Genomic DNA, 12,784 nt, shown 5'->3' on the forward strand with positions numbered 1-12,784 from the left:
AAAAAAAAAAAAAAAAAAAAAAAAAAAAAAAAAAAAAAATCTAAATGATAGTGAAAGCAACTAAGAATTGGAATACTACTTTTCTTTTTTTGTTTTACCACGTGGGCATGTTATTGCTAATGCTGAGGGTGTAATGCAGTGGCACTTGTTTGATCTAGGCATGGTCTGTGCCAATGTTATGTAAAGTTCCATAGCAACTGGAGTATACCTCATGGTGGGTCTATAACAGTCCTACTAGTCCTGATCTTCTCTTGAGCAGCAAAATCTAATTATATCTAATTTAGTTGTGGATCTGTATTGGATTAGGGAAATGGTACCAAACTCACTCTCACTTTTGGCCTACCCAGGTATGAATTCAAAATTGTAGATGTAAACCACTACTACATTACTCCACTTTGCTCACCATGCCACCCTCCCCAACCTGAAAATGCAGTTTTCAGTCAGAAGTGTTCACTGCTGTTTTGAAAATATCAATTTCTCATGAACGTTTAGTGAGGAAGATTTTTCATTAATAATTAATGCTAATTAATGTTACATTCTGAAGACTGCAGATGCTTGTTGTTCACTGGTACAAGATAAATCTATGCACCCAAAGTTTATCTTTGCATGTTTTGTTTTGTTTTTGTGCTACAGACCCTAAACTGTCTCATTCCCCAACAATTCCAGCCTCTGACTTTACCCGTTGTGGTGATAGTAGCTATTTAGTCATCCGTTCCAAAATGAAGTGGGAAGAGGCACAAAAAAACTGCCAGGAGAAATCCTCAGAACTTGCCAGTATTTTAGATCCCTATAGCCAATCATTTCTGTGGCTCCAGGTGTTAGAGTATGGGGAGCCTGTATGGATTGGTCTTAACAGCAATGTGGTAAGAACAACAAATATGTTGCTGCTTCTCCAGGTAATATTAGAACTCGTATTCCCGTTTTAAATGGTAGGAGCATCTATTGTCACAAGACTGTTTTAGCTGCACCCATTATGGTCTCACACTGAGCATCTGAAACCTCTATGAAATCCTGTCAGAATGCAAGGGTGAGACCAGCAAGACATGAAGATGAGGGAGGCTACAGGAAACGTGGACGAGACAAGCAACAGGCAGCTATGGGTACAAGGTGTGGTGGAAAGACATAAAGACATAGTAATGGGAAAAGGGGGAAACAGAGAAGAGCTGAGCAGCGAAGCAGTGAGTGAGGGCAGCCCTTGAAAGACTTGGTAGGTAAAGAAGCAGAGTGTGGAAAAGGAAGACCCACAGAATTGGAGGTAGGGGCTGAAGACCAGCAGCAGGTAGAAGAGGTCATTTTTCTTTATACCAGTTCTTAAACTTAGCAAATAGTGGTTTAAACCCTTCCTTCTCTGTTGTGTATTTGTTTATCCCAGTGGGTAGCTCTGCAATGACACCACATCTAAGGTTCCCTAATGGCTACTTAAAAAAAATTCCCAATGTAGAATCTTTTGGATTGTTTCTTAAATATACAATTTACAACTTATCAGCTTCCTAAAGAATTTCAGCTATAAGGGCTGCAACCTACTCTGTTTTTATTCTTTTATAACCTACTTTATTATTCTAACATATCTGTTCAGCACACTTCCCCCCTTGTACAGTGCCATAGTCATGTAGGTCCTATATAAATAATAAGATTAATAATGTCATATTGTAAATTTATTATTCCTGTGCTGCTGACAAGAGGTGCTCACTAGTACACTTCAAATTTTAAATTATATATAGATACTAAACTACTTTAATACTATAGAATGCTATAATTATGCTAAAAGCCACCCTTGAATTGATTTTGCTTCCAGACCAATGGCAATTACAAATGGATCGATAAATGGAGAATGGGGTATTCTAAGTGGGCCAGTGAGGAACCAAAGCAGACTGTAGCTTGCATCTATCTAGACCTTGATGGAACCTGGAAGACAGCATCTTGTGATCAAAAATACTTCTCTGTCTGTAAACAGTCTGATGGTAAGCAATAAAATTTAACAATTTACATTGGGGAGCTTGGAAATTCATTTAAGTTCACTGACAAGTTGTATTATAAGCATTCGGAAAAGATACTTGTCTTCCTTTCTTGAAAGAACCCAATCCTAAACCATAATACAAGCTTTAGAGGCTATCAAGTTCTAAACTCAAAATTCTTCCCAGAAGTTTACTCTTAAGGTCACTTTTCAGTTCCTTTGGACCTGAGCAATCATCATACTCTACACATAGGCTATTTAAGCATCTGACAAGGGTGATGGAGAAGAATACTCTGCATGACCTCGAACTGCAAGCGAATGCAAGCATTTCTTCAAAATAAACAAAGTTTTTTTTCATTGATTAAATGTTTTATTGTATGAGTTCCTGGACATAAATAAAACCATAGTGCTTTGCAGTGAGGGACAATATTAATAGTTATGTTTATTTTTTTGGCTTTTTTTTTTTTTAAACACAACTAAATGTTTGGTTTTTCAAAAAAAATTAAAGTAAAATTTTGGGGGGGGAAAGGAATTTTTTGGCATATTTGAAAGTTTTCATTGTAAAATTGTGTGGAAATTCCCACCTTCTCTCAGCTTTTTACTGTTTCCCCCACTGAATAGGTCAGAGGAAAAGTTAAAAAGGTGAGAGAGAATAACGCTTTTACTTTAAAGTCTTGTTATGAAAAGTTTTCATTTTTAACAGTAAGACTTCCTTTGCACTTTTTAATTTTCATTTTAAGTGAGAGAAGATCATTTTTTCCAGTGGAAAAAAAATTATAAAATGAGTTTTCCCCACATAGTTTTTTTTTTTAAATCCCCATACCCTCTCCCCCCACCAAAAAATAAATAAATAAAAATACCCCAAATCAAAAACCCTTGAAGAACAAAAAACAATGTATACCTTTTCTAGTTATTTTTATCATCTATCTAAACATTCACTCCTTAATCTACGTGGCCCATTTAATCACTCTGCAAAATAAAATAATAATAATAAAAATAAAATAAATAATATGGGCCCAATTACCCCTTGCCATAGGAAAACCCATTCATTTAGATAAGTAAGTTTTATTGTGATTTCAGGATTTTAAACTTCATCTAAAAAAATAATTACAATCTCCCTAATAAAGTTCGGGAAGTTGGGATAGATGGTTTAGTTTTGTGTCATTAGTATATAATGGAAACGCCAGGTTGGTTGTGGTTTCACAAAATCTTGTCAGACCATTCATAAAAGTAATATAGTTTCTGTGGTCCAGCATCTCCCACAATTTTGTACGTCTGGGCTGCTTTTCTCTCTCTGCAGTTCAGATAGAAGCACTCCTTTTGCTCCTCATTCTCACAGATGTACCAGGAAACAAAAGATTCCCCTACAGAAAATACTGGAATTAAGGTCTGGGGGGGAAGTTCAGAGGGATCTCAGCCCCCACCCCAATCCACTGAATGACAGAGATTGCGTAGGCCTCCACCCAGAGCTGAAGCTAGGGGACAGGATTTCCTACTTCAGAGAGGAATGATTTTCATTGACCACAGCCAGGTAAATAGTGAGCCAGGGATACTCCCACAAGCTAATACTCCCACATGCCATCATCTCCAGAAATCCTTTAAAACACAATCTGATCCAGAATAAAAATCTCATCGTCTGGATATGGGAGTGATAAAAAGTGTTTTCTCAGAAGAAAGATTCTCTGGGTTCTACTCCATCGTCTTCTTCATTATACAGAAACTCATGGGGGGGCGGGGTATCAGAGCCATTCTCAACCTCCAAAGGCTGAAGAAGTGGATGAAAATGGTGGTGATGATAACAACCAGAGTCAGGTCATAGGGAACTCACCTGTATCCCTTCCTGGACAACATCCTGATCAGGTGTTCAACACTTTACAGTGGTGGTCAGCCCATTACATTGTCCACAAAGGCATGCCCATCTGCCTTCCAGATCTTTTAGTTTTCACAACCAATGCCAGCCTCAAGGACTAGCAAGCTCCCTTGGAAATCCAAACAGCCTAGGGCATATGGAACCAGGAAGAAAAGGCTCACAGAATGAACCTCCTAGAGCTGAGAGTGGTGAAGCTAGCTCTTCAAAGATTCCAGCCCACCCTAAGGAGGAACCATGTTGTGACTACAGTCACATATTTAAACAACCAAGGGGGAAACAAGGAGTCTGGCACTACAAACGAAAGCAATGGAAATAATAATGTGGGCAGAACAGTTCCTCCTTTCCCTCAGTGATTCACGTCAAAAGGTGCAGGGTCAACACCTCCAAGTGTTGAAAACCTGATTCAGGCAATCTCATTGTTCAGATGTTCGGCCTCCCTTCAAACAATCTGTTCTCAAATAGTATTAACAAAAAGAGGCCAAAATACTTCACAAGAGAGGCAGATCCCAGATCCATGGAGACAGATACTTTATTGCACAGTTGGCTGCAGGGCCTACTTAGTGCATTTTCACCCGTGCCACTATTGGGGACCATGGTCCAGAAAATACAATGAGAACAGGCAATGGTAATACTGATAACTCCTCACTGACCAAGGAAACCTTGGTTCTCAAACCTGATAGAGCTGACACTGGACCCCCATTCCAGCTTCAATGGAGACCAGACATCCTCTTGCAAGGTCCTCTTCTTCATCTGGACCTGAAACGGCTTCAGCTAACAGCCTGGCTATTGAGAGGGAAGTACTAGAAGGCCCCATTCTGTCCTCCAGTTTTAAGACATTGCTTTCATCTAGGAGAGTATCAACACAAAAACACTCTGTCTGAGCCAGATTCAACAATTGGTTCCAAGAGCACAAGGTGTATCCCAGAAATCCAGGAATTCCAACCATTCTTGACTTTCTAAGAACGCATAGACAGAGACCTTCAGCCCAGCACCATTGTACATTCATCCCAGCACTATTGTCTGCTCTTAGTAGCATGCTATTCACAGGATTCTTTGGCTCCTTGTCAGACAATCCAGAGGTAGCTGGATTCCTCCAGTCTAATTAGCCAGACTGACAGTCAATCCACTCTTCCCAAAATGAAATCTTCTACCAGTGTTGAGGGCTCTGACAAGCCATCTCTCTGAGCCTCTTACTTCAATGTCAGCCTTTTATTTATCCATTAAAACTTGTTTTTTAGTATCTGTCATATGTGCCAGACAAGGTTTGGGGCTGACAGCCTTATCTATACCAGAGCCGTACTGCATGTTCCACAAGGAAAAGCTGATGCGCAGGACATCAAAATCCTTTCTTCCCAAGGTAAATTCCTCCTTCCATACTTCAAGAGGTTGTGCTTCCTTTGTTCTGTCCAAAACGACAACATCCAATGGAAAATGTGTCACACCAGAGATGTCCGAAGAGTGTTGAAAATCTCAAGCATACAGAATCCATGAGAAGATTTGGGTCCCTATTTATGTCTTTCCACCCAATATGCCAGAGACTCAAAGCTTCCAAGTCCTCCATAATTAGGTGGCTTGACCTATGTATTGTGGAAGCCTACAAATCATTGGAGGTCCCTGTCCGAGAAGGGATCAAGCCGCACTCCAGAAGATCCATAGCATGGACGGAACAAGCAAGTGCGTCCACTTCGGAAATTTGAAAAGCGGCCATTTGGTCTACTGTGAATACCTTTATTATGTACTGCATGGTGGACCCTCCGACTTCTGCAAAGGCCTCCTTCGTCAGGAAGGTGCTGCAGGTGGTAGCCCTAAAGTAATACAGAACTTTGAGCAAGCTTACAAAAAGGGGGTATTTCTTTCCTACCAAAATTTCACTGCTCACTACTTTCCAGACATCCAGAATTGTGGGAGACACTAGGCTGCATAATGGCGCTTACTGATAATTTCCTTTCTGCTAGCAGTGTTTCCCACGATTCTACCCACTCTGGGTAGCTCATGAGTCAGGGTCATATAAAGTGGTTAGACCATCTTCCTTGGTCCAATGTAGTTATTTTGTTACTTCTAGAATATTTGTTAATAATGCTGTTGTGCAAGTTTTACAGCTCGGGAATAACTCATTGGGCAGCAAGCAGCAACAAAGGGGGTATGGTCAGACAATAAAGGCACCAAAACACTGATCCGTCTCTGTGAGCTGCAGAGAGGAGAGCAGCCCAGATGTCCAGAATTGTGGGAGATACTGCCAGAAGAAAGGAAATAATTGGTAAGAAATTTTCTATTCTTAACAGTTATGGCCCCTACTGATTCTCCACAACTCTTTGGAAGATGCCCTGAATCAGAGGAACACAGATCTTGGGTTCATTTCCGCAGTCATTGCTACTACATCGAGTCCTCGTATACAAAAAACTGGGCCCAGGCTTCCCGACAATGCACTCGATTAGGTGAGTGTCATTTTTTTTTTTTTAAAAGAGTGAAGACTTAAGACACATGTAAAATAATATTCAAAAAATAGTAATCAAACTTTAGATCATTAAAAAAACAAATTGACTTTTTCAGTGTTAATGCTTTTTATTTATTATATAGATTTCACATAACTTGGACAACAAAACTAGATTGATTAGTTTCACTGTCTAGTTTTCACGCATTAGAAATTTCAGAGTTGTTAAGTCACCCAGATCAGGTGGAAGACTCTCAGTTTTGGGCACCTCCTCCCAAGCTGGTGAGCATCTGCTAGTGGCAGAGAAGGGAAGCTGGGGGAGGGAGGAAGGAAGAAAAGCACTCTAACCCTCATCTCTATGGGTAAGTCTGGGAGAACTGCTCAAGGATAATAACTCGCAGAGACTCTGCCTAGATGGTAATCCCTAACCCACCCGTGTTTCCTTAATTGTTCCAATATATTTCTGACTTCTAGCCAGATTTTATAACAGATTAAATATCAGACACTATATTTCTGAATGTTTAATAACAATTTAATCTGAAGAGTGGGTACAAAGATTTTCAGTAGCACTGCATATAGTCGCTGGGAAGCAATAACAGTGTTCAGCAAATAGCAAAAATGCAATATACATAGGCATTTTACTGTGCAAGTGTGTTAAAAATAAACCACTAGAATGATTTACACAAATATGTGATTTTGTCACAAGGAAAAGGGTAATTTTACACTAACAAGCAAAATTCAAGAAGAGCTATATTGTGCCATTGTACCACATGCAGAACTTCCATTCGCTGCAGTGGAGGTTTTGTGCAAAAATCAGTGATATGACACAGCCTCAAGAATTAATTGCTTTCAATTGTTCATAAAACTTAGAAAATAAGCTTTTCTCCCAAAAGGCAGATTTTTTTTCAGTTATGTCTTGTTAATGCTTTTTTTCAGACGCTACTTTGGCTTCTATAGAAGACCATGCTGAATCCAGCTTTCTATCACATAGGATAAAGCCACTTGAAAGTAAAACAACAAGCTTTTGGATAGGAATGAGCAAAAATGTGAATGGTAATTTCTTACTTTCAGTAGTCAATAATATAAATAGACCATTATGGTGTCATATTTCATATCTTAGGAAGTTATAACATATAAAACAGATATTAAGAGGCAATATTACACATTTTGTAGTATGTGTTTTAATTATTTATGTGTATACAGCACTGTAACTAGAGTGTTTATTAGATGTTTATTAGATGACATCATAACATTCAAAAACCAGTAGGAGAACATTTCAACCTCTCTGGTCACTCAGTTACAGACTTAAAGGTTGCAATTTTGCAACAAAAAAGCTTCAAAAACAGACTCCAACGAGAAACTGCTGAACTTGAATTAATATGCAAGCAAGATACCATCAATTTAGGTTTGAATAGAGTCTGGGAATGGCTGAGCCATTACACACATTGAATCTATTTCCCCATGTTAAGTATCCTCACACCTTCTTGTCAAACTGTCTGTAATGGGCTATCTTGATTATCACTACAAAAGTTTTTTCTCTTAATTAATTAGCCTCTTAGAGTTAGTAGGGCAACTCCCATCTTTTCATGTTCTCTGTATGTGTTTATATATCTCCTTACTATATGTTCCATTCTATGCATCCGATGAAGTGGGCTGTAGCCCACGAAAGCTTAGAGACTAACAAATTTATTTGAGCATAAGGTGCCACAAGTACTCCTGTTATATTTGAGTTCGGTATTAAAGTTTTAACCCTGTACTGTGCTTTTTGTAAATAAAATTTCTGCTCATTTTAAGATTTTCCTATTGGCAACAATCCAGGTCTAGATTAAAGTGCCAGCCTTACTTAGAAGATGGGCATTTTTTGAATGACTCATTAATCTGTAATAACCAATAGGAATTTAGATCTGCTTGTGAGGAAAACAAGATTTGGGGGGGATGACGTCAGAAAGATAAATAGCACACTGAAAATATGGAAGGGAGATAGACAAGATAAATGCTGAGTATGTAAGAAACACAGACAAATTTTGCCAACAATTATTGCATACACATATCACAGTTTTTCTTCATACTTAAAATTGAAAATAATTATGTGCTCTGTTTGGCAATTCCTAATCACTGTAGCTTTCTTAGACATGAGTTGGTAGTTAAGATATTATCCAGTACAACATTCAACTATGATCTGATCTGTCCTGTAAGACACATTTCCCTGAAACCAAAAACTGTAAGTAAAATTACTCAATTTTGATGCAGACCAGAGAAGGAGAAAGGCTACTTACTAGTACATTTGATCCAGTAGTGATAGTCTTGGTGATTAAATGAAAGCTTAAAATATCATCTGGTGGCTGACAAATGGAGGAGTCCTTTACAAACTCTGGGGCTCGATGTGTTGATACTTCTATTCTGGTATTTTAAATACTTCTAAGCCTTTCAACATGTTCTTTCAGTCTAAACAGTTGACCATGTATTTCCTTTTAACATTAGGTCAGTGGTTATGGAGAGACAACACTGCAGTGGATTTTGTCAACTGGAATGAGGAAGAGCCTTCAAGTTATGGTAATGAGAAGTGTGTCGAAATGTACGCATCATCTGGGTACTGGAATGATGCTCAATGTTCTTACAAAAGAGGATATATTTGTAAAAAATCAGAAAGTAAGTGATATTTGCAATATATTGGGGTTATGGTTAATAATGTGTATAATGGGTGTATACATTAAAATACATGCTGGAGAGTATTATAGCAGAGCACAAGCTCTGCTATAGTCAAGATATATACGTATTACAGATATTGTGTGTGTATTTATTTATATAAAAATATATAAAACCATACACATTGAGGGTGAAGTCAAAGATCACTTATACTTCATTAAAGGCCAAATTTTATCCATGTTAAACACAAAACTCCCATCGACTTCAATGAGGTCAGGATTTCACCAAAGATACCATACACACCTGGGTTTAGAAGTAACAAGTAACAAGTTTGGTTTCACTCATCTTAAATATATATATATAAAAATGATTGTTGTGATGGACAGTCTCCCTTTAATGAAAAGTATCCCTGTAATTTATGCTAGAATTGGATTTCCCTTATTCACCATCATCCTACCATGCTGATAGAGTACAGAATTGTGATTCACGCCCATGCCAATCTTGTAGCATTCCACAACTCCTGTACTGTAAGGTCATTGATAAATAACGTTTATTAAAACATTTGCACTTCTTTGGTATTAAAATAGTTTTGGGGGAAATACTAGGGATGATTGAACCAGTTCAAATTATATAAGAGAAGACCAACTAGAACCTTCCTTCAGAACATGAAATTAGAAAAGTGTGGTTAACTTCACATTTTTATATTTCTGTGCACCTTTGCACTACCTGGTGCTGTTAGGAAACAGAAATACCCTAGTATTGTGAGCAAAGATACTCCTGTGGTATTTCTAAGCCAATTGAGGCATCCATTCCGGCAAGCCTCCTATTTTAGAAAGCACTTAAGCATGTGTTCAAGTCCCATAGAGAGATACTTAAAGATAAGAACGTGCTAAGATGCTTTCCTGTACTAGAGTCTGAAGTAGGAAGTATTGGAAATCATGCAAGATCCTGATTTCCTGCCCATATCTCAGCTGAAGAGAGTCTGATACTTACCAGAATTAGAATGCCAAGCGTTCTGAGCTTCACACATTCTTAGCTCCATCTCTTAAGGGAGTTCAACAGCACCAAAAGCAGAGTACGTGGAAGCCACAGATTTTCATGCTTATGGGATGGCACCATCAAGACCATCCATGTGAGTGCATCTGGAATAAATGTTTTGCTTTATTTCTTTTTGAAAGGTATTAAAACAGGATTGACTGAGAAGCCACCAGAGAGGAAAGGTATGATTATTTTCTTTTTAATTAAAGTAAGGAGAAACCTAAATAGAGTAAAAGCATAATAATTATTTAGAGTAAGTTTCTGGATCAGATAATTATTACTAATAGCATTTCAAAATAATAAAACCATATGCATTATTTGTATCTAAATACAGAAAATTGGCTTTCATTTTTAATTATTATATTATATAACTATATATATATATTGTGACAAAGCTCCTCCTCTATCTTGGTGGGTCCTGCGCTTATTGGTGGATTTTCTTGCCTCAGAGATTCACCATGTGTGTTGGGGAACAGCCCAGAGACCTTCCCCTCTGGAAGAACCCACAGTCCAGGTCAATTGGGAGGTTTGGGGGGAACCCGGGCCCGCCCTCTACTCTGGGTTCCAGCCCAGGGCCCTGTGGACTGCAGCTGTCTATAGTGCCTCCTGTAACAGCTGCATGACAGCTACAACTCCCTGGGCTACTTCCCCATGGCCTCCTCCAAACACCTTCCTTATTCTCACCACAGGACCTTCCTCCTGGTGTCTGATAACGCTTGTGCTCCTCAGTCCTCCAGCAGCACACCCTCTCACTCTCAGCTCCTTGCGTCTCTTACTCCCAGCTCCTCACACTCACACCACAAACTGAAGTGAGCTCCTTTTAAAACTCAGGTGCCCTGATTAGCCTGCCTTAATTGATTCTAGCAGCTTCTTCTTAATTGGCTCCAGGTGTCCTAATTAGCCTGCCTGCCTGAACTGGTTCTAACAGGTTCCTGATTACTCTAGAGCAGCCCCTTCTCTGGTCACTCAGGGAACAGAAAACTACTCATCCAGTGACCAGTATATTTGCCCTCTACCAGACTCCTGTACCCCACTGGTCTGGGTCTGTCACAATATTATATTGTATAACTTATTATATTTCCTCCTTCACTTCTGTTAGCAAAATATCTCCAGGAACTGAGAACATATGTGCATATCTTGCTTTTTAAAATTGTGATTAGCAATATCACCTTTCACTCCCATATTCCTGGAATCTCTCATATCATTCTGGTGTCTAACAATTGCCTTGTGTTTATTTACAGGAGAGAAAAAGGATGAAGAGGTTTCTGGATCACCCACCAACATCACTTGGCTTGTAATTATTCTGGTCATTCTGATTCTATCAGGATCTGGATGTGCAGCCTTTTTCTATGTCAAGAGAAAAAAACAAGACAACTTCTTACCTATTGTAACTCGAATGAGTGATACGAAAGAATCTGTCGATAACCAGGAGCAAGATGAGCATGCTGTTGCCTAGTGAGATAAAATGATTGAATAATATATCTAATATTAATAAAATTATGCAATTGGAATAAGTGAAATCTTAGGCCAACATTGCTTTCTCTTACCAAATAGTAGTCTGTTTCACAATCTCTGCATATATGTATACATAACATAAATAAAATATACTGGTAGACATGATTATTCCTTTTATAGTCTTGTAAATTTTCTAGATCTACAAATTTCAGTGTCCAGTAAAACACAGTATGAGCTATTTATCAAGTGGACAAATGCATAAAAATGAATGAAATCATGACCCCATTGAAGTCAATGATAAAACTCCCATTGATTTAATTGGGGTCAGGATTTTGCCCTGTGCAGTTGTTTCTGTTAGGGTAACATTGGGATATCCATATCTACATCTCTAGAGAGAAGGAATACAGTAGCTCTGCCTTTATGTTAATTTCCCCCCACTCTTTTAGTTCAGCATTATCTGTAATGTGCAAAGACTGAAATATTTCATAAATCTGATTTACAACTTAAGATTTACAGAAATCAAATTATAAAATCATATCAAACTTCAGCCATGTGAATTAAAATAATTCGCCCCATCAATATATAAATAAATGGGTGGAAGCCAAATGTAAATGTTCCTTCATTCATGCCTTCAACTCGTGTTCTTTGAAATGAGACTGTAATTTTCTATAACTTTGCATTTCTATAATAGTCTGTGAATATGAACATTTTCCTATCAACTTCAAATTAACAATAAAAATCATTAAGAAAATGATCTGTCCATTAGACAATCATACTTGGGAATGAGGAATTTAGGATGATGAGATGCCACTTTTATATGATCTAGTGATGTTTTTGTTTGTGGCTTTGGCCTGGTGCAGCATACTGGTTTCTAAACTAGAGAAATAAAAAGGATTCACAAATAATTTGTAACTAGAGTGTTTCCATTTTTGTTTCAAGTTGACTTGTTTGTGTATTTCAGTATAGGCCCCTCCATGACTTTCCAGTCAATTGGATGCTATAGCAATGCTTGGCTTGAGATGATATGGGCCAGTATGGCCTACCAGCATTTTGCTGTAATGGGCCTATTCTTGGCTTATTTTATCTTTCTGTAAATTCTAGGACTTCTGTTCTCTATGACAAGTTGTAGAATGGCCTTTCTCTAAGTAACAGGAGGGGAGCTCAGCATCAAGGGGCCTAAAGAGAAAAACTGGCAAATGAGAACGCTCATCTGAAGCAGGAACTATATGGGAAGCAGGTGCTCATCAAAATATATCTGTGATAGGGGACGGGTTTTCTCTTATGCCACTTTATGGATATTATGATTAGTAAGAATACTTGCTTTGTCCCCAGGGATAAGTGACAAGACAACTTTGACAGACAGTCCTTTGCTCCGGTACTCCTTTACTCT

At 38.3% G+C, this 12,784-nt stretch overlaps 1 protein-coding gene across 2 annotated transcripts in view; it reads left to right on the forward strand.

Annotated features, from left to right (window-relative positions):
- Positions 1-12,199, forward strand: part of LOC112102202 (macrophage mannose receptor 1-like) — a 52,025-nt gene extending 39,826 nt beyond the window's left edge. The window contains exons 24-30 of one of the 2 annotated variants that reach the window (XM_026649473.2): positions 634-863; positions 1,796-1,961; positions 6,107-6,259; positions 7,192-7,308; positions 8,737-8,904; positions 10,080-10,121; positions 11,181-12,199. In XM_026649473.2, the coding sequence (XP_026505258.1) occupies positions 634-863; positions 1,796-1,961; positions 6,107-6,259; positions 7,192-7,308; positions 8,737-8,904; positions 10,080-10,121; positions 11,181-11,395 (1,091 nt within the window). In that variant the 3' untranslated portion in view covers positions 11,396-12,199. Of the gene's footprint in view, positions 1-633; positions 864-1,795; positions 1,962-6,105; positions 6,260-7,191; positions 7,309-8,736; positions 8,905-10,079; positions 10,122-11,180 lie in introns of those variants that run through there. The other variant, XM_026649474.1, reaches the window with a different exon arrangement.
- Positions 12,200-12,784: the final 585 nt, after the last annotated feature.

Source organism: Terrapene carolina, unplaced genomic scaffold (assembly GCF_002925995.2).
Source record: "Terrapene carolina triunguis isolate 2854851 unplaced genomic scaffold, T_m_triunguis-2.0 Scaffold84, whole genome shotgun sequence".
In the NCBI taxonomy this organism is placed as follows: Eukaryota; Metazoa; Chordata; order Testudines; family Emydidae; genus Terrapene; species Terrapene triunguis.